General features: G+C 45.3%; 1 protein-coding gene across 2 annotated transcripts; it reads right to left on the bottom strand.

Moving 5' to 3' along the window:
• Positions 1-1,708: 1,708 nt before the first annotated feature.
• Positions 1,709-15,408, bottom strand: MTX1 (metaxin 1). Of its 2 annotated transcripts, none has more exons than XM_089483221.1 (8): positions 15,271-15,408; positions 13,573-13,642; positions 12,733-12,812; positions 10,308-10,400; positions 8,320-8,502; positions 6,846-6,922; positions 4,670-4,824; positions 1,709-2,130 (listed from the first exon to the last, which is right to left on the bottom strand). In XM_089483221.1, exons 1-8 carry the CDS (start codon positions 15,349-15,351, stop codon positions 1,907-1,909), a joined length of 963 nt encoding a protein of 320 aa, XP_089339347.1. In that variant the 5' UTR covers positions 15,352-15,408; the 3' UTR covers positions 1,709-1,906. The 2 variants fall into 2 exon arrangements, with proteins under 2 accessions (XP_089339347.1, XP_089339348.1); XM_089483222.1 differs by lacking the exon at positions 15,271-15,408 and adding an exon at positions 15,144-15,250.
• Positions 15,409-26,108: the final 10,700 nt, after the last annotated feature.

Here is a 26,108-nt window from a genome sequence, read left to right as displayed (position 1 = left end):
GTAACATTTCTGGAAACTTTTATATTTTTTGGTAAAAAATAAATTTTCAAGAAAACTAAAGAAAAAATGAAACATTATCACCCTTAACAAATTGAAAGTCCTTTGTTTGTTTTAAGAAGGACCTGATGAACTGCATCCAAGAATATTAAAAGAACTGGCAAATGTAATATCGGAGCCATTGGCAATAATCTTTGAGAACTCCTGGAGAAGAGGAGAAGTCCCAGCAGAATGGAGGAGGGCAAACGTTGTCCCCATCTTCAAAAAGGGAAGAAAGAGGATCCCAACAATTATCGTCCAGTTAGTCTGACATCAATACCAGGAAAGATTCTGGAGCAGATCATTAAACAGAAAGTCTGTGAGCATCTAAAAGGCAATGCCATAATCAGAAAAAGTCAACATGGGTTTCAGAGAAACAAGTCATGCCACATAAATCTGATATCTTTTTTTGATAAAATTACCAGCTTGGTAGAGGGAATGCTGTGGATATAGTATATCTCGATTTCATTAAGGCCTTTGACAAGGTTTCCCATGACATTCTTGAAAAGAAGCTTGTAAAATGTGGGCTAGACAAGAGAAGTGACCAGTGGGATTCCACAGGGCTCTGTCCTGGGCCCAGTGCTATTCAACATCTTTATCAATTACTTGGATAGCAGTACTGGGGGCATAATTATCAAATTTGCAGATGACACCAGTAGCTAATATCCCAGAGAACAGGATCAAAATTCAAAATGACCTGAATGAACTGGAAAGCTGGGCCAACTCTACAATTCTATGTCATCATCTTCTCTTTCTATTGCCTTCTGTGTTTCCTACCATCGTCTTTTCTAGTGATTCATGCCTTCTTGTGATTCTTGTGATGCGGCCAACATGCAACGGCCTCAATTTATAGTTTTTTGTGGGTTTTTCGGGCTATGTGGTCATGTTCTAGAAGAGTTTCTTCCTGACGTTTCGCCAGCATCTGTGGCTGGCATCTTCAGAGAAATGAAGATGCCAGCCACAGATGCTGGTGAAATCCGACTTCACAGCCTCAATTTAGTCATCTAGGGCGCGTTATAGACGGGCCCATGAGGCGCCGTCATCGTGCCGCGATTACGCATGAGGGGCGGTGCTTCCGGACGCGCCTTGCCCTTCGTGCGTAATCGATACGTCAAAATGGCGGCGCCCTACACAGATGGGCGCCGCCATCTTGACGTAGCGGACGCTCTGCGTCTGCACGTCCCAACCCAAAAGAGACGTCACGAGTGCACGCTTTGGCACTTGCGATGTCTCTTCCGCGTTGCCAGAAGGAGCGCGATTTCCGCGCTCCTTTTTTGCAGCATGGAGGAGTCGCGCGGTTTGGCTGCTGCGGCTCCTCCACGCTGCAACCGGCAGCGGCCCAAGACCGCCCCTTTTGGGCGGTCTGTAACAGGCCTAGGTTTCCAGGGAGAGTTCAGGCTTCATCTGTGCAAGGACTCATTTGTTTGTATTTTTAACTGTCCATGGTATCCTCAACACTCTTCTCCAGCATCACATCTCAATTGAATTGATTTTGTTTTTTCCACTTTTTCCACTGTCCTGCTCTCACATCCATGCATGGTGATTGGGAATACAGTGACCTGAACAATTCTAACCTTAGTGTTCAGCAGTTTATCTTTACAATTTCAACAGCTATCAGAAGAAAAAGCAATGAGACAAGAAGCTGAATGTAGACAGAAGCCAGTCTGCAAAGAGTGGTTCAGAAAACTTTATTGGCCTATACTATTCCCTGCCATATCCCTCATCGAGAATTCTGGAATGAACAAGAAGCAATATTTATTAGGAGTAGGGGGAGGCAGGCATGCTGGGCCTGGCACAGTACAAACCCGCCCCCCCTCCAATTATAGTCCGTTTACAGATTGCAGATTTTACCATTCCTGAGCTGAGAAGATCACTCTTCTTCTTCTTCTTCCTCTTCAAGGGCAATGGCACGAGAACCTTCTGAGCTGGGTGCCTGTTTCTGGATGGAGACAATGCCAGTAAGGAGGGCATACCCAATCATGGCCACAACGCCTACCAGCACTGACAGGATCTGGTTCCGGCGTTTGTAGGGCTCCTCCTCATTATCACTCCCATCTCCAGTGGCAGCCTTTGGCACATTGGGTGGGGGGTCACCTGGGAAAGAGACCAAACCAATCAACATTTTTTTTTAAAAGGACAGATGTTGTTGGATGACACTTCCCAGGTTCCTCACCACTGGTCATGCTGGCTGGGGACCTTTGGGATCAAAGTTCAACAACAGCTAAGGACCCAATGAACATGGTACCTACACCTCAGATGTTACAGGGTCAGCCCTACCATTATGAAAGAGTGATATAGCTATCTCAAGTGATAGATCCTGAACAGGTGGTAAGATGAGAGAATATACACTAGTCTCCACCTTGTTGGTTACCTCTTGCCACCTGAGCTGTCCTCCCATCAGATTCAAGATATCTCACTACCACATGTTGAACTAAGTTTTAAATGCCAGTTTGGTCAGCTTCTATCTGTGGAATGAGAAGGCAGCAGGGGAAAGCCTGCAGCCAAATGCTTGAGGGCAGGTCTCTTTGTATTATCAGGAAGGAAATGAAGATTTGGAGGACCTCCTCTATATTGGCCTTTTCCATCAGAAGATCCCAATGAGAGGGGAGTAGAGATAGAGGAAAGAAAGGCCAGGGAACTTTTAAAGAGAATTCTTGATCCGAAATGGTTAGCTCTTGAAAAAAAGTGTCCTGCTAAGAGCAAGGCAGGAAACAAAACTGGCTTCCTAAGGGGAGGGTAGCCCCTTCCATTGGGGGGCTGGGTGTGGCTTGTTCTTTGTTATATTCCCCCACCTGCTAGAAAATGTAAAGGTAAAGGTCCAGTCGTAACCAACTGTATGGGGCGGTGCTCATCTCTGTTACTAAGCCAAAGAGCCAGCATTGTGGTCTGGTGGTCATGTGGCCAGCATGGCGCACAGAGCGCTGTTAGCTTCCCATCAAATCAATACCTATTTATCTACTTGCATTTGCATGTTTTTGAACTGCTAGGTTGGCAGAAGCTGGGACTAATGACAGGAGCTCACTCCATCACTTGGGCCTTGAACTGTCAGCCTTCTGACCTTATGATTGTCAGAATTGGCATCTTAACCACTAAGCCATCACATCCCATACAATCTTAACTGGAGTAGAACTATTAAATAAATGGATTTATATAAGTGTTGATTCACTATTCAACAATTGATTCACAGAGTCCACACTAATTAAGACTTGCCATATGATTCAAACCTGACAATGCAATCCCAGAAACGTCTACTCAGAATGCATCACATTGCAATAAACAGTACTCGATCAGGGTGAGAGGGGATAGGACTGCAACATTATTTATATAACATTTATATAACAGGATCTAGACTGTTTGGACTGTCTGGTTGTAGAATTTAAACTGCACCAGAAGCCATGTCAGAAGCCTATCCTATTGTCAGTCTCAATTACAATAGGTCTATCAAATCAATAGCTCCACTGCCATTTAACAGCTGATTCAGTGGGTCTGGTCTAGTTGGAATTATCCAACACGACTCAGATGGCTGCTCAAAATCAACCGTTGCTGGAAATCAAGTATGGGCAATATACAGCCTGTGGGCTGGTTGCATCTCATGGGCCACATTTTGCAGCCCCTGAAACATCCCGGAATTAAAAAAATAATAATTAAGCATATTTTTGGACAATTCTTATCCTAAAATCAGACAGAAAGCTCCTTACATACAAAAATATCCTAACCTCCTCACAAGCACTTCAGAACTCCATGCCACTCCAAATAACTTCAATTTTCCTGTGCAACCACTCTCAAAAGGGAGACAGGAAGACTCGACTTCTGGAATCCGCTCTACATGGGGCTACCTTTGTGCCAAGTTCGGAAACCTCAATTGATTCAAAATATGGCAGCCGGACTGGGAAATCTAGAGCCGACCACATACCACCAATCTTAAAATCTCTTCATTGGCCGCCAATTAGTTTCCAGGCATACTATAAGGTGTAGTTTATAACCTTTAAAGCCCTATATGGTTTGGGTCCAGCTTACTTGTGGGAGCGCCTTCCTCCATACAAGCCACTCTGCACACTCAGTTTCTTGCAGCCAAGGAAGACCAGATTGGCTGCGGTTTCCCAGAGGGCCTTCTCATCTGCTGCTCCCAAAGTGTGGAATGACCTGCCAGAGGAGATCCGATGCATCACCACTCTTGATGCCTTTAAAAAGGCCATCAAGACGGATCTCTTCTGGCAGGGCTTTCCAGACTGACCTTCTGTTACATTGATATAGATAGTTCCTGTCTGTCCCAAGATGTCTCTCTCCAATTCACCTGTTTTAACCATTTTACTCTGTATAATTTTATTGTTATTGTTTATGATAGAGGGATAGCAGACTATGTAATGTTGATTTGTATGTATTTTTCTCTTCAGTATTCCTCAAATTGGAATCAGGAATTGAAAGGACATCTATGCCTGTTGCCATTTTAACAGTATGTAGGAAAAAAAAGGCGTATGGGTGAAGCCTATAGGGTGGTGGTGGTGGTGGTGGGGGAAGATCCCTGATGCCGCACCCTTGCTCCAGATAATATCCATGAAAGATTTAAAGCTACAAGGCCTTGTGTGGACACGCCTATATTTCCAACCTTTGGAGTAACAAAATCAGCACTGACCTCCATCCCAGGGGAAGTAGAGGCTTAAGATGGATGTGCAGTAATTGCAGAGGTTCGGCAGAGACTTGAGGTGCTGTTGAAATTTTGCATTGGGGAGTTTGGCTTTCAAAAGTGGAGCCAAATGGCTGAAAACAATGGCATCCAGGGAAGCAGGCCTGAATGTGAAAAGAGGAAAATAACATACAGAGGAATTTCCAGTGAAGGAATTGTCCTTGCAACTTTGGAAACAGGAAACATTACAAGTATAACAGGAGATATTACAAGTATAACTGAGGCTTGAAAACACACAGGCCAAAAGCACTGGCTTTGGGCTGATCCTGGTGCATGGTGATTATCCAGAGGTATGGCGACAGATGAGGCATGCCCCAGGATTGGGCTGAAGCCAAGCCACAGCCACTTAAGGGAGCCCAGGGTCACCGAAAAAAGGAGTTCAAAAAAATGCTCCTTGCTAGTGGCCCATTCGGAACTGCCATGGCAGCTGGCCTCAGGACCGCGGCATCTGGTCGTTGTGGTCCTGCACTAAACGGGGAGTGACTGGGGCTGGAGTGGCCAGAGGCTCCTCCATGCTGCCAGCCTGCTTGATCCCTCTGTTAATAAAGTAGGCATGTTCCTGTGCATGACTTTTTAAACAGACTGAAATAAAATGGAAAGTATAGGGATAGGTTCCTATAACACAGACAGAAGAGCAGTTCAACATGTTTCAGCAAACATTTTACCAAAAACTAACAATATGCACATAAAAAACGAAACACAGGTCAAATTAGCCTTGAATAAGTATACATAAACATTCTGAACTTTTTAGAGACCACTTGAAAGCTTCCTGCAAAATGCATCCAGGAATGACATTTTCTCCACTACTTTTCTCATTATTTCCATTTTGTGGCCAAATTTACTGATCTGTGCTTCTTTAACAGGCTGGAGGGGGGCTGGTGAGCCAGGATTATTTGCTTTCTCTTTTTCTCTGTCATCCATATTAAGTACAGGATTCTGGATGCAACTGTTGATTACCTTGTGTATTGTAGGCTGACGTACATAGCTACATGGCCTAGAGTAGAAATCTATTCTTTTCCAACTAATGCTTAACCACATTATTTAGTGCAGACATTCTGTTGCAATCTAACACCAAAGGTATGTTCCTCTAATTTCCTTTATTATCCTCCAAATGCTGATACTGCTAAAATTTTCAAGCTAGACAGAGGACAAGGAAGAAAAGGGGAGCTTAAAGTGTGTAAAAAGACTTTGCAAAAAGTGAGCTTCACTTTCAAGAGGCTTTGCTAATTATGGTATGCCTGTATTTGAAAGGAAAGGTTCTCCCTTTGTTTTCCTGCTTTGAGAGATAATTCATTTCATCTTACATTTCTTTGTCTTAGCCAGCTGATTACTGATTTAGCAATTACAGTTAAAGCCCACCCTTTCTCTTTCAATGAGAACTGAAAGCATATGTGTCAGGAGCTGAGTCCTCCAACTTGCCTAACATGGTTTAGAGAGATGGATTGGCTTTGCTTGCTCACAATGCATGATACTGCTGCTAAATGATGGGGCATGTGGCTGTTGCCCACATTCCTTTGTGGTTAACAAGATGGAAAGCAGAGGTTCGGCAGAGACTTGAGGTGCTGTTGAAATTTTGCATTGAGGAGTTTGGCTTTCAAAAGTGGAGCCAGGAGATCCAAGATCAGTCTCTTGAAAAGGGATGGTGTGGCTTAAGAGGAAGGACTTGGAGATCATGTTCAGTCACCGAAGATCATAAATGTGACTCTCAAAAGTTAAAAGACTATATGTCTGCTTACGATCTCATAAATACTGAACAGGATGCCAGCCTTTTATTTGCACTGATTTTATTGCACTCTACTCTGAGATCTTGGGAAATAGGGTGGGAAAAACATATTTAATATACATATTTAATATATACTGGGCTTAATTAGAGCTCGCCCAAATTTGGAACCAGAACCCCCTTCTCACTTCAAGCCAGAGCCCTGCTGACACATTTCACTGGAAAAGAGAATCCTTCTGACCATAAACAAAGTGGATTTCAAGTTGTCATTAAGCCAACACATATTTCACAACCAGAGATATTACAAAGTTTGTGTTTTTCAATTCAACATGAGTCACATGTCTTGTTCACCTCTATTCAACTAATCCCAACAACACACCAAACACGGCCTCATATGGTACTTACGAGTCTCCGAAAAAGAACTTCTGTCTGCCAAGGCGCTGAGAGAGGAGCGTTAGGCACTCACGAGCTTCATGGTACAGCTGCAGGGGCACCAAGGAAAACAGAGAAGCTGAGTCAATTTACCATACCAAGAGTTGTTCTTTCTAGGAGTCTCCCCCAGTTTGGTACTCTCCAGGGGTGCTAGATGATGGTGATGATGATTTTATTGTATTTATGCCTCTCTCTTTAGAAATATTCTCAGAGCAGCTTACAAATGGTAAATTAGACAGTTTTCTGCCTTCATGCTTACATGATACAAAAGGAAAAGGCAATGGCAGTGGAAAAGGGAATCAAGGCCGAGGTTCTTGCTCTCTGAGGCCATAGCAATGGCATTTGGAATGTAGGGAGGACCGTTCTTCTGTCTCTGGTTTAGGCATGGATTTCAACTGCCATCATCCACAGCCAGTTATATTCCTGCTGGGGACTATGCTTGCTGAAAGTAGGGAAGGGCCAACTGACTCCCACACTTGCAATAAAGACATTGCCTGCTGGTAGGTTTTGAATTTTGCTTTGTTCTGATGGATTAACACAGCTAAGTCTGCTTTTTTAGGATCAATATTCTGGAAGTATCCACACTGCACTTATTACAGTTTTGTATCCTGTTGTGTGCCATGGCTCTATTCTAAGGGGTGTTGGGATGTGGAGTTTAGTGAGTTATTTACAATGCTCTGCTCTCAAGTCTAGTCCACTCCCTCAAATATGGAATACCATTTTACCACACCATTGTATTAATTGGTAATTAAGTGATCAGGCAGACCCAGCTCCATCAGGGCTAGCCTGAAGAAAGAGGCTCCTTTGGACAATTGAAAATTGGCTCCTTCCAGCTCTAAAATTCTGATTCTGTAATGTTGCACCACCCCCTGTACCATTTTGAGAGGAAGTGCAGAAGAAAATAAAGTTCTGGGGGGCAGTATTCAGTTTTTGAGCCATTGTGGGGATGGGACATGTGTAATTTCACATGTTGAGGGTATTTCTGTCTCATTTGGAAGCAAGCATTACCAGAAAATAGCACAAAAATATTTTTTTCATGGCAGAGGGGTGGAGGCTTTGGGGAATTAGTGGGGGACTTCAGGGGCCCAAAGGTGAGGTCCATAAGTTGCATGCAGCCCACAGAGGCCACAATATGCCCCCCGCCCCATGCTATAGAACAACTCCAGTTCCATCAGGACTAGCCTGGAAGAAGGAAGAGCCCTCCCTCCAATCCATCTGCCTTGGTCCAGGCCTTAGAGGGAGAGAAGAACCACTGAACTTCATCCCCTTTCCCTCCATCATTCCCTTCTCCTTTTGTTTCGTGTCTTTTAGATTGTAATCCTGAGGGCAGGGAAGTGTCTGATTAAAAATAATATTGTAAGCCGCCCTGAGAGCCATTAGGGCTGAAGGGCGGGATATAAATACCTAAATAAAATAAAATAAAATAAAACTCTCCTGTTCTGCTCACCTCCTTTTCCAGCTCATCTTCGTTTTCCAGACAGTTTTCCCCACAAACCATCTGCAACCGCTCCAACTGTTGTTTCTGCATTCGTCCTGGCAGGAAGAAGTTCAATGGGAAGGGGATGGCCTCTGCATACCACTTCCGTGTGTGCTCCACATAGTTCTTGGCATCCACCCAGAATGTGTGGATCTGTCAGAGAGAGAGGGGGGAGGATGGCACTATAACTACTTTCTTCCCCAGGACAGTGTGTACTCTGTAGTTATGTTGTGGAATCAGATACAGAATTCAACTCATTTTTATCTATAGCACTTGATAAAAACAAAATGTTTCTAGTTCGCATGACTGAAAGCTGTAAAAACATTTTGATGCTAAGACTGGCGAAATTTCCCTCTGCTGCCCAAACTGAGGTGTTTCAGCAGCCAGGGAGGCCATGGCCCGGGACAGACTGCCCCAAAAGGGTGGACTGGCGGTGGCCTGTTTGCCTCCGGAGGAACGCACAGCACGGCGTCCCTCAGGAGTTGCAATGGTGCACTTGTGATGTAATGGACGCGCAGCGACGTGCGGACACTATGCATCCCTTATATCAAGATGTCAGGAATCTTGGGTGATATATTGCATGATTTTAAGACAAAGATTTCATTTTATGTGATTTCTCCAAAAGCTGCGTGGAACACAAAAACCTGCCTTTTACCAAGTCAGATCACTGTTCTGTCTGGCCCACTGCTGTCTCTGAAGCAGCAGAGGTTTCCATGATTTTGGATGGAGAGCAGTCTTCTCTATCATTTGTGATCCTTAAACAGGGGACAAAGAGCATATATATTAAATGTATAAAATGTAGGCCTGTGACGTTAGTGTTGTCCCTTTTCTTCTCCTGTATAATTTCTAATGTCTTTTGGCTTATGAAGAAGCTAGTGGTGCTGTGAATGCCTGCATTATGCATTTTGTGCATTTTGATTGTCCAATAAAAGTATGGCTCTTTTGTAGATTTTATATTTTGCTGTATTTTGCTTCATGGTCAAAATAGCTACCCCTGAATATGTTTCCTTAAACAGGAAACATAGAGAATTGAATCTGGGATCTTTAGAATACAAATAGTACACTCTGCCACTGAGCTAAAGGAAAAAAACAACCCTCCACTCTGGTCTTCTTACTCATGAAACTACTCCCTTTGATCCTTGATCTGGTTTGGGGCTCCGTTACAAGCCACTCCTAATGAAATTATGCCTTCTATTAAAGGTGCAGGAGCCCTCTTCAGTTCTCAGTCTGGCAGCCAGTGTTGCATAGTGGTTTGAGTAACCGGACTATGACTCTGGAGACCAGGGTTCGATTCCCACGTCGGTCATGAAACCCACTGGGTGACTTTGGGCAAGTCATACACTCTCAAGCCTCTGGGGAAAACCGTGGCAAAGCTTCTCTGAACCAATCTTGCCAAGAAAACCCCATGACAGATTTGTCTTATGGTTTCTATAAATCAGAACTGACTTGAAGGCACACACCACCATCATTAGCCCTAAGAAAAGTAAGAGAAAACTAATAAGATGTTTTCTAAGTTGACTGATGCCCTTCTTACTATCTTTCCACAGACAAGTGAGAACCTTTTATTCTGGCACAGCTTTGAGAATTGATTTGTTAGGTGAAAGGGGCCCTGTATAATGTGCTGGAGTTTTATTTGTTGTTTTTAATGTTTTTAATTGGCTTTAATCATCTTGAGAGGTTAACTGCTTTTTAACTTTTGCATGTTAGGTTTTCTTAATGATGTTCGTTTCAACTGTTACAAGCCACTCTGACTCCCAAACTGTGGAAAAGGTGGGATAAACATAATCGTAATAATATAAACAGTGGAAAAGGTGGGATAAATATCGTCGTCATCATCATCATATCAAATTCTACAAGATATGAGAAAAATACATCACTCTACAAACTTGATGAGGTATAAGAGGTCAGAACCAATTTCTTAAAAGTAACATTCCAATCTCCCCTGCCCCAGCACTCACCAACACTGGCAACAGCTTCTCCTGCAGCAAGGACACAAAGGCGAGTGTGTCTGCTCCTTGTCGGGCTGAGAGGTCATAGTCTGCATTGAATTTCTAGAGAGAGAGAAGTGGGGGAGAGATGGTTCAGTGGCTTGAATAACAACACCCACCCACTGGAGTTCCAGGCCTCACAAAACAGCAGCTGAGTTGATATAGTATCTGGTAGAACTTGGATTGAATGACTACTATGGGCAGGGATATTTCAGTAGCAGCAAACCAGTTTTTGAACAAACTTACCAGTGAGATTTTGGTGGGTTTTCTGGGCTATGTGGCTGTGTTCTAGAAGAATTTATTCTCAACGTTTTGCCTGCATCTGTGGCTGGCATCTATGGACGTCAAACCCTTCGCCTTCCCAATGAGGTTTGTCTGCTCACCACGGAGCTCTATGGTGCAGTGGTTAAATGCCTGTACTGCAAGTCACAAGGTTGTGAGTTCAATCCCAGGGCTACAAGGTCCACTCAGCTTTGCATCCTTCTGCAGGTCACTAAAATGAGTATCCAGCTTGTTGAGGGCAATTAGCTTAAACATTGTAAACTGCTTAGGGAGTGCTGGTTCACTGATAAGTGGTATAGAAATGTACTTGCTATTGCTGCTGCTGACATTCTGTACCCTTTTCTATATTCCTTTCAATCTTTTAACACACTAATTATGTTATGGCTTCTCAGTTTTAAAATCTATGGCCAAACTGTGCAATAGTGAGGGGGGGAGGGAAGCCATGGGTGCCACAGCTGTGAAGGAAGTAGGGCACTAGAGAAATAAGTCATCTAATAGCATGAAGACTGCTTTATCTAGTTACCAATGTGTGATCCTGGAAAACAGTGTGACTGTTAACTTTTGTGCATCAAGATTTCTGTGTGTGCATTTAAATTCTTCTGGTGGTCTGGGATGCTGTTATACTAGGTAAAAGGTAAAGGTATTCCCCATTGATAAGTTTGTCAACTTGTGTCTGACCACAGAGGGTGGTGCTCATCTCCGTTACTAAAACAAAGAGCCAGAGTTGTCAGAGACTACTCTGTGATCATGTGGCCAGCATGATTGTACAGAACACTGTTTACCTTCCCACCGGAGTGGTACCTATTTATCTACTTGCATTTGATCATGAGATTTTAGCCCCACTCATCACCAGTATAGGGCTCATTACAGAATGCCCCCAGGGGAATTTTATGGTATTTATTTATTTGGTTTGTTTGTTTGTTTGTTTGTTTGTTTCTATCCCATCCTATATCTGAAGATCTCAGGGTAGCTATATTTATAAAATAAATATAAAACCATAAATAACAGCAACAATTCTGAAAGACTAAAACTATCAATTCATTTGTCAGTTAAAACTTAAAATCAGTTACAACAATTTAAAATAATACCAAACATAACTTTTGCACATTGGATAAAATTATTTTGGCCCAAAGGCTTTAATAAAAAGCCATGATTTGACTTGGCACTAGAACAGTGGTTCTTAAGTATTTCTTGGCTGCCGCCCCCTTTTGTCTTGGGTGATGACCCTAGCACCCCCACCCCCATTTCTTGATATTAGGTCTACAGTTCTACTGCAAATTTAAAACAACTAATCTCAGTCATTCCTCCCTTTGCACTTGGTCAGCCTGGGAGCAACAACTGAGCAACTGACTGAACAGCAGCTGACAACACACAATATATTCATCAATATGCAACATGTCCAAAGGAGGGTGACTAAAACAGTGAAGGGTCTGGAAACCATGCCCTATGAGGAATGACTTAGGGAGCTGGGATGTTTAGCCTGGAGAAGAGAAGGTTAAGAAGTGATATGATAGCCCTCTATAAATATTTGAAGGGATGTCATATTGAGGAGGGAGCAACCTTGTTTTCTGCTGCTCCAGAGAACAGGACCCGGAACAATGGATGCAAGCTACATGAAAAGAGATTCCACTGCCACCCACTTTTCGCTCACCACCCTGGGTCTTTCCACTGTCCCTAGTGGGCTGTCTTGCTCACTTTGGGAATCACTGCATTAGAATGATACCATTACAAACTATGCCTGCAAGGGAAAGATATTCCATAATGGGTGCCACTACTCAGCAGGCCCTCTCCCATGTTCTCCTACAATGTATTGTACCCACTCAGAAAGTCCCTCCAACTGGCCCCAGTTTTGGGACAGCCAGAAAGAGAGGGTGCACACTCTGAGGCAACAAGGTCCCAAGTCTTTTAGGGCTTTAAAAGTTATCACCATCACCTTGAATTCAGACTGGAAGCATACTGTTGCAATTGGATAGAAGAACATGGCCCCCATCTCCACGATAAATTAAGAAAGCATGATCTGAATATCACTGTTCAATTAAATGTGTGTGACATACCACTTTTGTTCTCCTACGATTACCCAAAGGATAAGGAGAGGTTATGGGAAAGTAGATACCTGTTTTCTGAGGTATGTGATGATCTGATGAGGGTCTGAGATGATGCCCTCATCCTGTGATTTCATCGCTGGGAGGGTTCCTGCAAAAAGATTAGGAAAAGGGTGATCTGTTGATTTTCAGGGACAGAAGTGGTTTGATCACTTAAAGGTCTCCCACCAGGAGTGTGTGTGTGTGTGTGTGTGGGGGGGGGGTTGCTTCCAGAAAAGGGCTACACTACATTACAATTTTTTTGTAGCATGCCCTACTTTATCCCAGCTAGCTAGTAAAACATCAATGCCTGTTGCCATCACTGTCTGTTGCAAATGCTATTTCAATGCTTCAAAAGGTCTTCCCCATCCCTAGCAACAGAACAGGCAACCATGAGACTAGTGACTGACAATTAATTCAGGGAAGTAAAAACTACACCCACTGTCAAGATTTGACCAAGAATACCATAGGAAGCAAGTACAAGGGTGGTTTTTTTTTATGTAGTTAGCTGCCCTTAGCTCATATGAGGAAGCATAAGGTATAAATAAAATCAATAATGAACTGTGCCCCTGACCATGTGCAGATTATTTTTTCTTCTTCAGGAAATCTTCTCCTTTAGCCATACATCATGGCTCCAGAGGTTTCCAACTGAAGAAGAACATAATCTAAAATTACATTTCTCCATTCTCTTGGTTCTACAGCTACCTCAAGAACTGGAAACATAACAGATGTTTCTATTTTAAAATGTAAATGCTGGGATTTCTTAGAAAGGGTTGCCAGAAGTGATGTGGGAGAGGTGATAACGGCAGACTCCTTGATTAATTTGTTGTCAATTCTCCTTTCTCCCAACATTCCTCCCACCAGAATGTTACCTGATGGGCTTCGCCATGGGTTTGTGATCTTGTGAACTTTGAGAGGTGCTCCTGTGAAGCGGGCATATGTCTGGGGAGAAAGTAAAACAAACCAATAAATACCATCTTTGACCCAACTTAACCATTTTAATTCATTTTTCACTTCTTTTTGTCAAGGAATTTAAGGTGTTCACATCCTTGCCTATTTTTATTCTCACAATAGGCCTGTCCAGTTCAGGAAGGAATAACCAGTGCAAACCCAATAAGCCCCATTGCTAAATAGGAGTCTACCACAACCGGAAAAAACATAAACCATTTATTTGGATACCAAACTATAGAGAATTAGACAGCAACAGAGACAAGCAGTGAGCAATCTAGCTTACTCCCCATAGGGAAGGACTATGTGGATATGAACCATCCTTATGCCAGTACCCCTGAGGGTAGGCCAGGATGTGGGGCTCTTATCTACTGGAAACGGACATACCACAGGTAACAGCCAATGTCCCTTTTCCCAGTAGATAAGACCCCCACATCCTGTAGTTTGGGATTTACCAAAGCCGATCTAAGAGGGTGGGCAGTGCTGGCCCTTCAGAGACATAGGTTTGAGCACCTGCTGGAGGACCCTGCTGTCAACAGCAGACTCAGCCAAACCAAGCTGTCAACCTAGTGATGCCTAACAAGTGTGTATGGTGGCTTGCAAGTGGCCCCCTGTGATGATCCTTGGAGTCTAAGCAGCCACACAGCCACCCTGTTCTTGGCCCTTATCCCCAGGGGATCCCTTTGATTCCCTTCCTAGAAGCATAGAGTTGGAAGAGACCGCAAGGGCCATCCAGTCCAACCCCATTCTGCCATGCAGGAAATCTCAATCAAAGCATCCCCGATAGATGGCCATCTGGCCTCTGTTTAAAAACCTCTAAGGAAGGAGACTATACTACACTCCGAGGGAGTTTGTTCCACTGCTGAACAGCCCTTACTGTCAGGAGGTTCCTCCTAACGTTGAGGTGGAATCTCTTTTCCTTTAGCTTGCATCCATTGCTCCATGTTCTATTTTCTGGAGCAGCAAAAAACAAGCTTGCTCCCTCCTCAATATGACATCCCTTTAAATATTTAAACAGGGCTATCATATCACCCCTTAACCTTCTCTTCTCCAGGCTAAACACCCCCAGCTCCTTAAGTCCTTCTTCATAGGGTTTCATGTTTTCCAGACCCTTCAGCATTTTAGCTGCCTTCCTTTGGACACATGGCTCCAGTTTCTCCACCTCCTTTTTGAATTGGGGTTCCCCACTGAACCACAAGCCTCACAGGCTGAAAGTGTTCAGGGAAGTGTGTCCAAATGTCCATTCGGTCAGGAATATCATTCTGTGGTTGTGGGCAGCAGTCCTTATCCTCTCTCCCTCTGGCCCACCTCGCAGGGGGGTGGTTGCAGGGATGATGCAAGGATGCCTCCTTTGCCCGCTTGAGCTCACAGGAAGGAAAACAGGGCAGAAAGATAAGAGAGAAATGCACAACCCACCCAATAATAATAATTATAACGACAACAACAACAACAACAACAACTTCCTGGCTTAAAGGGGGGGGAAGTGGTGGTAAACCTCAGTCAGGCAAAGCTAATGTTCAAAGGCAGCCAAGCGGATGCAGTCAATGTGAGGTTTTGCTGGCAGCCCTCCAGAGAGCCCTTTCCGGGGCCGATTGTGGGGCCTCTCCCGCCCCGAGGCTCACCAAAACGGCCAGGCAGTCGGGGTCCACCGAGGGCAGCCCCCAGCCGCCGGCCCAGCAGAACAGCTCCATGGGCGCCGCCATCTTGGGAGGCCGGGCTCCGACCGACCAGGAGGAGGAGGAGGAGGAGGCCGGAGGGAGGCGGGGCCACTACCGTTCCCAGAATTCCACAGCATGGAGCCATGATGGCAGGTGGAGTGCAGCACCCACCTCGGGCCATTACCGTGGCTCCGTGCTGTGGGCTTCTGGGAGCAACAGACTACAACTCCCAGAGTTCCATAGCCTTCAGCTGAGGGCGGGGAGACCAAAAAGAAAAGAGGGAGCCCCGGGAGGGTGGTGTGTGTGAACGGCCCCCAGGCAGACTCCTCACTCCGGGGCTCCCTGAGCTGGACCCTCTGGGAGGCCCTCTGGGAGAGTTCCAGATGCCCAAGTGGCTTTGCCTGGGGCCAGACTAGCTGCTCCCCAGGGAACAAGGTCTACCATTAGGCACCTCCCTCCCTCCCTCCCTCTGGGACCCCTCCCTGCCTCCCTGCAGGACCCCTGACTCCCTCCCTCCCTCTGGGACCCCTCCCTCCCTCCCTGTGGGACCCCTCCCTGCCTCCCTGCAGGACCCCTGACTCCCTCCCTATGGGACCCCTCCCTTCCTCCCTCCCTCCCTCCCTCCCTCTCTCCCTGTGGGACCCCTCCCTCCCTCCCTCTAGGACCCTGACTCGCTCCCTCCCTGTGGGACCCCTCCCTCCCTCCCTCCCTCTCTCCCTGTGGGACCCCTCCCTTCCTCCCTCCCTCTAGGACCCTGACTCCCTCTCTCCCTGTGGGACCCCTCCCTCCCTCTAGGACCCTGACTCCCTCCCTCCCTGTGGGACCCCTCCCTCCCTCCCTCTCTCCCTGTGGGACCCCTCCCTCCCTCCCTCTCTCCCTGTGGGACCCCTCCCTCCCTCCCTCCCTCCCTCCCTCCCTCTAGGACCCTGACTCCCTCCCTCCCTGTGGGACCCCTCCCTCCCTCCCTCTAGGACCCTGACTCCCTCCCTCCCTCCCTGTGGGACCCCTCCCTCCCTCCCTCTCTCCCTGTGGGACCCCTCCCTCCCTCCCTCTAGGACCCTGACTCCCTCCCTCCCTGTGGGACCCCTCCCTCCCTCCCTCCCTCTAGGACCCTGACTCCCTCCCTCCCTCCCTCTAGGACCCTGACTCCCTCCCTCCCTCCCTGTGGGACCCCTCCCTCCCTCCCTCTCTCCCTGTGGGACCCCTCCCTCCCTCCCTCTAGGACCCTGACTCCCTCCCTCCCTGTGGGACCCCTCCCTCCCTCCCTCCCTCTAGGACCCTGACTCCCTCCCTCCCTCCCTCTAGGACCCTGACTCCCTCCCTCCCTCCCTGTGGGACCCCTCCCTCCCTCCCTCTCTCCCTGTGGGACCCCTCCCTCCCTCCCTCTAGGACCCTGACTCCCTCCCTCCCTGTGGGACCCCTCCCTCTCTCCCTCCCTCCCTCTCTCCCTGTGGGACCCCTCCCTCCCTCCCTTCCTTCCTTCCTTCCTTCCTTCCTTCCAGGCCGGTCCCTCACTGCCGGCCTTTCCCCTGCAGGAGAAGACATTTTTATTTAAACAGGCCTTTTAAGATCTGGCAGGCTTGGTTTTATTGGGAATGGTGGGTGAGGAGGTTGGTTTTAGATTATCATTTTAAACTTTGTATGTTTAAAATTTTTTGTTTTTAATTTTAAAATATATTGTACGGTTTAAACTGTTGTTTCAACGTGTTTTATATCTGTTGTTAGCCACCTTGGGTCCCACTTTGTGAGAAGGGGGGATAAAAATAAAATAAAAATAAATAAAACTAGACCCTGACCTATGGAAGGAGAGGCCCCCAAGGCCCCCCTGGCTTCAACAGCTCTGCTCAGGTCTTGCAAAGTCAGGGCTGCTCTGTCTGCCATTTGGTCTCCCTCTGCTCCTCCGGCCTTCTTCTCCCTTGCTCCCTTGGCGTTGACCCCGACTCATGGCGCCCTTGGAGAAGGCCTCCTGGTCAAGGTCCTGTCCTCCCCTGCAGCTGCATCCTGACCTCCTCCCACACCATACAGACCCTTAGTAATGTTTTTGTACTAATGTTACTAATTGTAATTCCCCTGACTCACTGAATGTAATGACAATAGTTGTGACATAAACGACTAGCAAAATCAAATTTATACCTTTCAACTATATACCTTTATATAAATATAAATTTTTACCATTAAAGCTCTGTTTAAATATTTGAAGGGATGTCATGTTAAGGAGGGAGCAAGCTTGTTTTCTGCTGCTCCAGAGAACAGGACTTTGAACAGTGGATGCAAGTTACAGGGAAAGAGATTCCAGCTCAACATTAGGAGGAACTTCCTGGCAGTAAGGGCTGTTCGACAGTGGAACACATTCCCTCGGAAAATTGGAGTCTCCCTCCTTGGTCTTTAAATAGAGGCTGGATGGCAATCTGTCGGGGATGCTTTGATTGAGATTTCCTGCATGGCAAGAGGTTGGACTGGATGGCCCTTGTGGTCTTTTCCAACTCTATTATTCTATAATTCTATTCAAGCACTATTTTTAAAAAATGCTCCCACATAACAGCATGAATGATGAAGTAAGGACTTGACCTGAAAGATACTTTCATGTTTGCCAGAGAGTGGAGGACCCCAAGAAGAGGAAACAAGGAGAGACTGATGTAGGGGATAGCTGGGCCAAGCCTTCTTGGCCAAGGGAGATGTGATCCAGCATTGAATCCACAACATGTGGGCTCTGTTCCTGTTTGGGCAGTGAACTCACTCAGGGATGTCCTTGGCTAAGAGGGGATCCAGTATTGCCCAGCCAGCCAGCCAGCCAGCATTTTCCACTGTGGCTTTTGCTGCATGAAATTTCCCTTGCAGACTGTCCTGGCATAATGATCTCATTTGGAGGGGACACACTGCAACACCATTACATCATATCCTGGGCAGAAGTGTGTAGATATCTTACTGGGAGGGAGAAGAAAGGAAGAATCTATTCCACATTCTTGTTGCTCTGCTGTGTGGTTTTGTTGTTGTTGTTTGTTTTTTTCCAGTGTGGGACGGGGCATTCAAACTGTGTATTAACTCATCTCAGTTTTGCCCTTGGAAAAGTTGGTAAACTGAAACAATTCTGTAATTTGCTCTCTTTGGAAAATTGTCTTCTGATCTTCTCAGTTTAGGAAAGGCCAAAGGGAAACTCCATAATAAATGACAAATGCAGTGTTTTATGTATGAATTTGGGAAGACTATCTTTTACTGAATTGAATTGAACTGAACACTAAAGTTAGAATTGTACAAGACATTGTATCTCCCATCACCATGTACATATCAGTACATTAGGAAGCAAGAAGTTTTTCTGGATGGAGCAGAATAGACTGTCCTGGATAGGGAAAACACAGAAGAAGTTTCTGGGGAGGAGGTCAGTTCCTATACACATGAGATAGACAGTTGCAGGAATGTGACAAGTAGGGAAGCCAGGGATTTGTCAAAGCTAGTGGCAATGCTTTCCATACTCAAGATAGTAGATAGTCAGAAAGGTCTGACTGGTAAGGCAGCTTTAGCCAGAACTGAAAACTCAGGACACATACATCAAATAAAAACAGCTGAAAATTCCAATTCCACCCCTTAGAACAGTGATGGCGAACCTATGGCACGTGTGCCAGAGGTGGCACTCAGAGCCCTCTCTGTGGGCACATGTGCCATCGCCCCAGCACAGTTTGCCAGAGTTTGTTACTAGAAAGCCAGAGGGACACGGCACTTTGCAATAAATAAGTGGCTTTTGGGTTGCAGTTTGGGCACTTGGCTTCTAAAAGGTTCAACATCACTGCCTTAGAATCCCATAACAGGATCATTCTGTGAGCTTGAAGCTACAAAATCGATCTGAAGCTCTCTCCCTTATCAAGAATAATGAGGAAAAGCAGTGGGGCCAGTTATCAGGGAAAGTGCAGGACCTTTGGAGAACCAGTAAAGGGAATGGCTGCTGCCATGTCTCAGAGGAGGTGGGTGGTGGTGCGGCAGGGCTCCTTCTTGAGAGGTAAAGGAGCAGTAGTTTGGGGGCCTGACAAGATGTCACAGGAGGCATGTTGTCTCCTTGAGGCAAAAAATTCATGACGTAACAGTGAGGCTGACAAGACATGTCAAGCCTACTGGCTGTTACACCTTCCTTTTGGTCCACGTGGCACAGCCTTCAGAATATCATAAGGGATTCTGAGACTGCGTAGAGAGCCGAAAGAGCTGGATGCACAGGCTGTCATCTCATCTCTTCTCCCAGTTGAAAGGCATGGCCCAGGAAGGGAGAGAGAAATATCAGATGTGAACAACTGGCTCCACAAATGGTGACATCGAGAACAATTTGGGTTCTTGGATCATAGGTTGTGGTTAAAGAGGGGGGGGGGGGGGACTTCTGGCAAGGAATGGGTTGCACCTCACATCAGTTGCCTGGGCTTTAAACTGTTATGTGGGGGAGGAAGATAGTATTTTGGAGGGCAGGAGTTTATCTGGAGACTGTTATAGAGGGAACAAGGCAAATAGTAAAAGGACCCAACAGTGGGAAGGAAAGACCTTTACACAGGCAGCTAGGGGAGATGTCTCATGGTCTTAAAGTCTCAACACTAATGTACAGAGCATGGAAAATAAAAAAGATGAACTACGATATAATAGACATCACTGAAACCTGGAGGGATGAGTCTCATGATTAGAATGGAATAGAGGAGGTATAACCTTCTAAAGAGAAATATGCCAAACAGGAAAGGAGGAGGAGTAGCATAATATGTCAGGAATGGTTACACCTGTGACAGATCCAGGACTTGAATCATGGAAGCCAGGTGGATAAAAATTAAAATGGGGGGGGGGGGGGGAACAACAGAGATGTTATTGTAGTAGTCTACTACAGACACTCCTCCCCCCCCCCCCATGAGTCAGCGTGGTGTATTAGTTTGAACTTTGGACTATGAGTCTGGAGACCAAGGTTCGAATCCCAGCTCACCCATGTAAACCCATGGGCAGGTCACACTGTCTCAGCCCCAGGGGAATGCAAGGGCAAACTCACCACTGAACAAAACTTGTCAAGAAAACCCCATGATAGGGGTCATCATAGGTTGGAAATAACTTGCTGGCACGCAACAAACACAAACTACAGACTCCCAGGTCAGGCTGAAGCCTTTTACCAGGAGACCAATGATTAAATGCCAGTACTGCAGCCATTCACAGCCATGAGTTTCTGAATTTGATCCCAGGCAGGACTTCAGGGGCCACTCAGCCTTGCACCCTTCTGTAAGTCGCTAAAATGAGTACCCATGCAATTAACTGCTATGAGCTGACATGGCTTTTAAAAGAAGACACTAGTGAAGAGAGAGTGGCGTGTGTATTTGCTGTCCTGCTGGTAATGTCATCAAAATGTCAAAGGGGTAGACTAAACAACAGGCCTAAACTCTCTGTGTGCTCAGCAGACCCTCCTCATGTATGCTCTGCTGGTCTCTTAGCTTTATATTATTCAAATCTGGCCAAAGTTATAGACTCCAAAATCAGTTACCATGGAAAGAAAACAAAGCTTCTGGAAAAAGAAAGCCAAACCACATACTTACACTCACAGAGAGAAGGCAACCCACCCCTGTCTTGCTGTCTAATTTTGGAAAAATCCATAAAATGAATCTTTCACCAATTCCCCTTCTCTCCTGGTGGAGCCCCTTTTGTTATAAATACGATTAGGGCCTTGTCTGACCACAAAAGCCTGCCTTGTGTTGCCTTTGTGGCTTACAAAGAAAGACAGAAAAGCCCACCTGGACCTAACTAGGCTCCAGTTGTTATGGCAGCAGGGCAAACACAGAATAAACACAACTTGGCCAGCCGCAAGCTAGCTGAGGGCTTGCCTGTGGTTGGATGACGGACAATCTTTGAGGCCAACTTGACAGAAGGTTTCATGGGTGTAACTCCTGCCCCGGCCAGCTACCAACATCTGCATCTCAACAGCTCCCAAAGAGCCTGTTGAGCAGAAACACATCCTTTATTTTCAAAGTGAAATCTTGGGATTTGACATTGTTTTCTAAATGTAGCAAATGCATTGTCTGAGGCATCAGTGCATGTCTAAACAGTTGATAGTTACCCAAGCTAGTGCTTCCAGTTATGCTGGGAATGTGCCTTCTACTCCCGGCTTCCCCCCTGCCCCATCTGATAATCTCCTATAGCTCTCAACATGGCTTGGGATGGTGGACATTGTACAGTAGTTCAAGGCATCTGAAGAGAGGCAGCTCGGGGAAGATTGTGCTTGGACGCTGGGCTAGGACTTGCCAGATCAGAGCCTGGAAAAAGTTGTCTTTGGGGACTTTGTTCATAGAATCATAGAATCGTAGAGTTGGAAGAGACCGCAAGGGCCATCCAGTCCAACCCTCTGCCATGCAGGAAATCCAAATCAAAGCATCCCTGACAGATGGCCATCCGCCTCTGTTTAAAGATCTCCAAGGAAGGAGACTCCACTACACTCCAAGGAAGTGCATTCCACTGTCAAACAGCCCTTACTCACAGGAAGTTCCTCCTAATGTTGAGGTGGCATCTCTTTTCCTGTAGCTTGCATCCATTGTCCCTGTTCTCTGGAGCAGCAGAAAATAAGCTTGCTCCCTCCTCAACATGACATCCCTTCAAATATTTAAACAGGGCTATGATATCACCTCTAACCTTCTCTTCTCCAGGCTAAACATCCTCAGCTCCCTAAGTCGTTCCTCATAGGGCATGGTTTCCAGACCCTTCACCATTTTAGTCACCCTCCTTTGGACACGTTCCAGTTTCTCAATGTCCTTTCTGAATTGTGGCACCCAGAACTGGACACAATATTCCAGGTGGGGCCTGACCAGAGCAGAATACAGTGGCACTATTACTTCTCTTGATCTAGACACTATACTTTTATTGATGCAGCCACTGTTGACTCATGTTCAACTTGTGGTCTACTTGGACTCCTAGATCCCTTTCACACATAGTTTCATTCAGCCAGGTGTCCCCAATCCTATATTTGTGCCTTTTATTTTTCTGCCCTAAGTGCAATACCGTACATTTCTCCGTGTTGTTGTTACTGGCGATTACTGCACTACAAAATATAACTTAGAACAGAAGTCTCTGATCATTCAGTTTCAATCTGAGGTTGTGGAGGGTTTGGAGTAGAGGATTTGAGCAGTATCCAGAATTTAGAATTATTACTTTCTAGGACTTCAATTCCCATGATCCCTGAGGCAGCATGAGGCCTCACCAACAGACCAACACACAGATTAACATGTAAATCACTTCCTCCCAACACAGTATATATACCCTACACACAAGATCACACAGTATATATACCTACACACTTCCATGCCATTATTCTCTGAGGATGCCAGCCGCCGATGCTGGCGAAATGTCAGAAGTAAATTCTTCTAGAACACGGCCACATAGTCCAAAAAATCCACAAATAACTATGGATGTTGACTGTGAAAGCTTTCAAATTCACATTGTTGATCTCTTTTGTTTTATTGTGCTATTTTTTCACATTAATCTTTGCTTTTAAAAACATGAAAAAATGGGGGGAAGATATATAAGAGTTGTGTTTGGTGTCTGCCACTTCTATATTGTTTGCTGTTTTTAAAATGTTTTCAATCTTGGTTTACACTCATTTTATTGTGTGACACATCTGAGAACTATTCCATATAAGACAATGAACAAATCATAGAACTTCTATGGAGACGAGGAGGCAATGTTTATTGGGCAAGCCCTAGCTTTTAGCTCTTCAGGAGAGAGCTTTCTCCCAGTCCCACTAGCATCACAGGAATATTTTGTTAGGACCAGGGACGTAGCCAAGGGAGGGGTTCTTGGGGTCCGGACCCCCCCCCTTCCATTAGAAAAATGAATGGTGTGTGCTGCCGCGCTGCCGCATCCAAGCCCCATTATAATGATGGCACTTAGTCTGGACCCCCCCTTCCTAAAATCCTGGCTACGTCCCTGTTAGGACACAAGAAGAGGCCTTCTCAGTGGCTGCTTCCAATCTGTGAAATGTCCTTCCACAGGAGGCCCACTGAGCCCCATCCCTGATCTCTTTTTGGAGTTTATCAGACAAGGGAAATTGGAAGTATAATCCAATGGCAATCTGAACGCAATCATGGGGTTTCACGTTATTGCGTGATAACCTACTACACGCAATTTCAGGCAATGGGAAGTCAGTCCTAACGCAATCATGTGGTTTCATGTTATTGCGTGATAGACTGCCACATGCAAATTTGGGCAATGGCATGCTATTTTCGGGCAATGGGAAGCCAGTTCGAACGCAATGCGCATTCACGTAATCGCGCTAAACTAGCGACTTTAAGTGAATGCGTTCTGGCCCCACTTTCTTTTCAGTCGAATTTAAGAGAAATTTCCTCCCTTTTGATAAACTCCTTTGACAGCAGCTTAGAACTTTTTTTATTCAAGGATGCCTTTGATTGATTTTTATCAATGGCCAAAGCATGTTGAATGTGGTGCACTGTGGGTTTAATCTTGTACGTTTTAAATTAAGTTTTATTTGTATTTTAAATGTTTTTTTAAATGTTTGCTTTTAATAGTATTTAAAAAAACATTCCTATTTTAAATTATTGTAAACCACTTTGGATCCTCTAGTGGGAGAAATGCAGAGTATAAATTGAATGAATGAGTGAGTGAGTGAATGAATGAACGAACAAACACATGAATGAATAAATAAAACCTCCCAGCTGGCATCTCTGGTTAGAACCTCCATGGGCAAGGGCAGTCTAGCATTGAACAACAGCCACCATAGGGCAAGAAGCAAAGAACAGGTGGTTGTTTCTCCCCTTCTTGCCATCTCGGGGATTACCCTCTACAAAAATATTGTAGCCAGATCTATGTAATTTTTCATTTTCAGGCACCCTGAGTAGATCCTTTGAAAAGATTTCCCTCCCAGATGTCATTTTCTCTCTCCAAAGGGGAAGGGATTTCCCTTGTCTCTTGACAGGCAGACCCAAATTAGGATGCATACAATTCCAGTGTTCAGTGGGTGGAAGGAGGGAGCTGAGCCAGACCACAGCAAAGGAAAACCAAAAACGCCCCTTCGACTCCTGGGAGGCAACCCAAGTCTTGGAAGAAAACAATGAGGTCATCTTGGAAGCTTTCTGATAGACGAGAGCCCAGGCCGAGGATCGAGGGGAGAGGCAGAAGAGAGCCAAGCTGGGACGGTCCCACCAACGCGAGCAGGAAAAGTCACACCAGTCTAAAAAACTGTGTTATATGGGAAGTTACTATACCATATTAAGATCTGGGGCCTGTTACAGACTGCCAAAATAAAGCTGCTTGGGGTCTCTTTGGAGGTATGCTATTTAAATGATGCATGGGTCCTAAGAGTCCAGAGGTTGTGCCAAAGCCACACTCCATTCCTAAGCACTGGAGTGCAGCTTTGGTGCAGCTTCCGGATTCTTAGGATGCATGCATCATTTAAACAGCATACCTCCAAAGAGACCCCAAGCAGCTTTATTTTGGCAGTCTGTAACAGGCCATAGTACCCTTTTGCATATCTTCCAACATTTCACAAATAAAACGAGACACATCTGGCCAAGCAATACCAGATGGTTAAATTTATTAATGAGGAGGAACACACAAGTGAGGAAAGGCTGCAGCAGGTTGCTTTTGTCTGAGCCTACTTGGAAGGGCGAGATTCTTCCCCCTCCTCTCCCCCGGCTGAGTTAACTGAGTCCAAACAACTTCTACATTTTTAACTCTAACATTAGACGTAAGCTGAGGGTGAAAGTGAGAGGAGGAGACAGAAGCTGTGACATTTTAAAAGAACCTGGAAAACGGAGATGACGACATCACACTATTGGACATGAGTCAACAGAGTGATGCGGCAGCTAAAAAAGCCAATGCAATTCTAGCCGGCATCAATAGACATACAGTGTCTAGACTGAAGGAGGTAATAGTGCCACTCTGTTCTGATTTGGTCAGGCCTCATCTGGAATACTGCATCCAGATCTGGACACCACAATTCAGAAATAATGTTGAAAAGCTGGAGTGTGTCCAGATGAGAGCAACCAAGATGTAAAGAGTCTGGAAACCATGCCTTATGAGGAAAGACTTAGGGAGCTGGGTATGTCTAGCCTGGAGAAGAGATGGTTAAGAGGTTATATGATAGTCCTGTTTAAATATTTAGATTTCCATGTTCAGATTACAGTTTTAAAAGAACATCTATTCAAATATTCACATATTCCTTTTGGTTTGGTCCAGTTAGTCTGACATTAATACGAGGAAAGATTCTGGAGCAGATCATTAAACAGAGAGTCTGTGAACTTCTAGAAAGCAATGCCATATTCACAAAAAGTCAACATGGGTTTCAGAGAAAGAAGTCATGCCAGACAAACCTTAACTCTTTCTTTGATAAAATTACCAGCTGGGTAGATGAAGGGAATGCTGTGGATATAGTATATCTTGATTTCAGTAAGGCCTTTGACAAAGTTCCCCATGACATTCTTGCAAACAAACTTGCAAAATGTAGGCTAGACAAGGTATCTGTTACATGGATTTGTAATTGGTCGACTGGCCAAAGCCAAAGGGTGCTCAACAATGGCTCCTCTTCATCCTGGAGAGAAGTGACCAGTGGGGTGTCCAGTGGGGCTCTGCCCTGGGCCCAGTGCTATTCAGCATCTTTATCAAGGATGAAGGAATGGAAGCCTTGCTTATGAAATTTGCACATTAGGAAGAGGAGTATTAGATCCCAAAAGACAGGATCAAAATTCAAAATGACCTTAATATATTAGAAAACTGAGCCAAAATTAACAAGATGAATTTCAACAGGGAGAAGTGTAAGGTACTGTTGTTAGGTGGGAAAAAAATGTAATGCATTG

Source organism: Sceloporus occidentalis, unplaced genomic scaffold (genome assembly GCF_023333645.1).
Source record: "Sceloporus occidentalis isolate IW3139 unplaced genomic scaffold, rSceOcc1.0.p SCAF_20, whole genome shotgun sequence".
NCBI classification, from domain to species: domain Eukaryota; kingdom Metazoa; phylum Chordata; class Lepidosauria; order Squamata; family Phrynosomatidae; genus Sceloporus; species Sceloporus occidentalis.
Note: the sequence above shows the minus strand (reverse complement) of the source record. Positions and strands in the feature narration are given on the sequence as shown.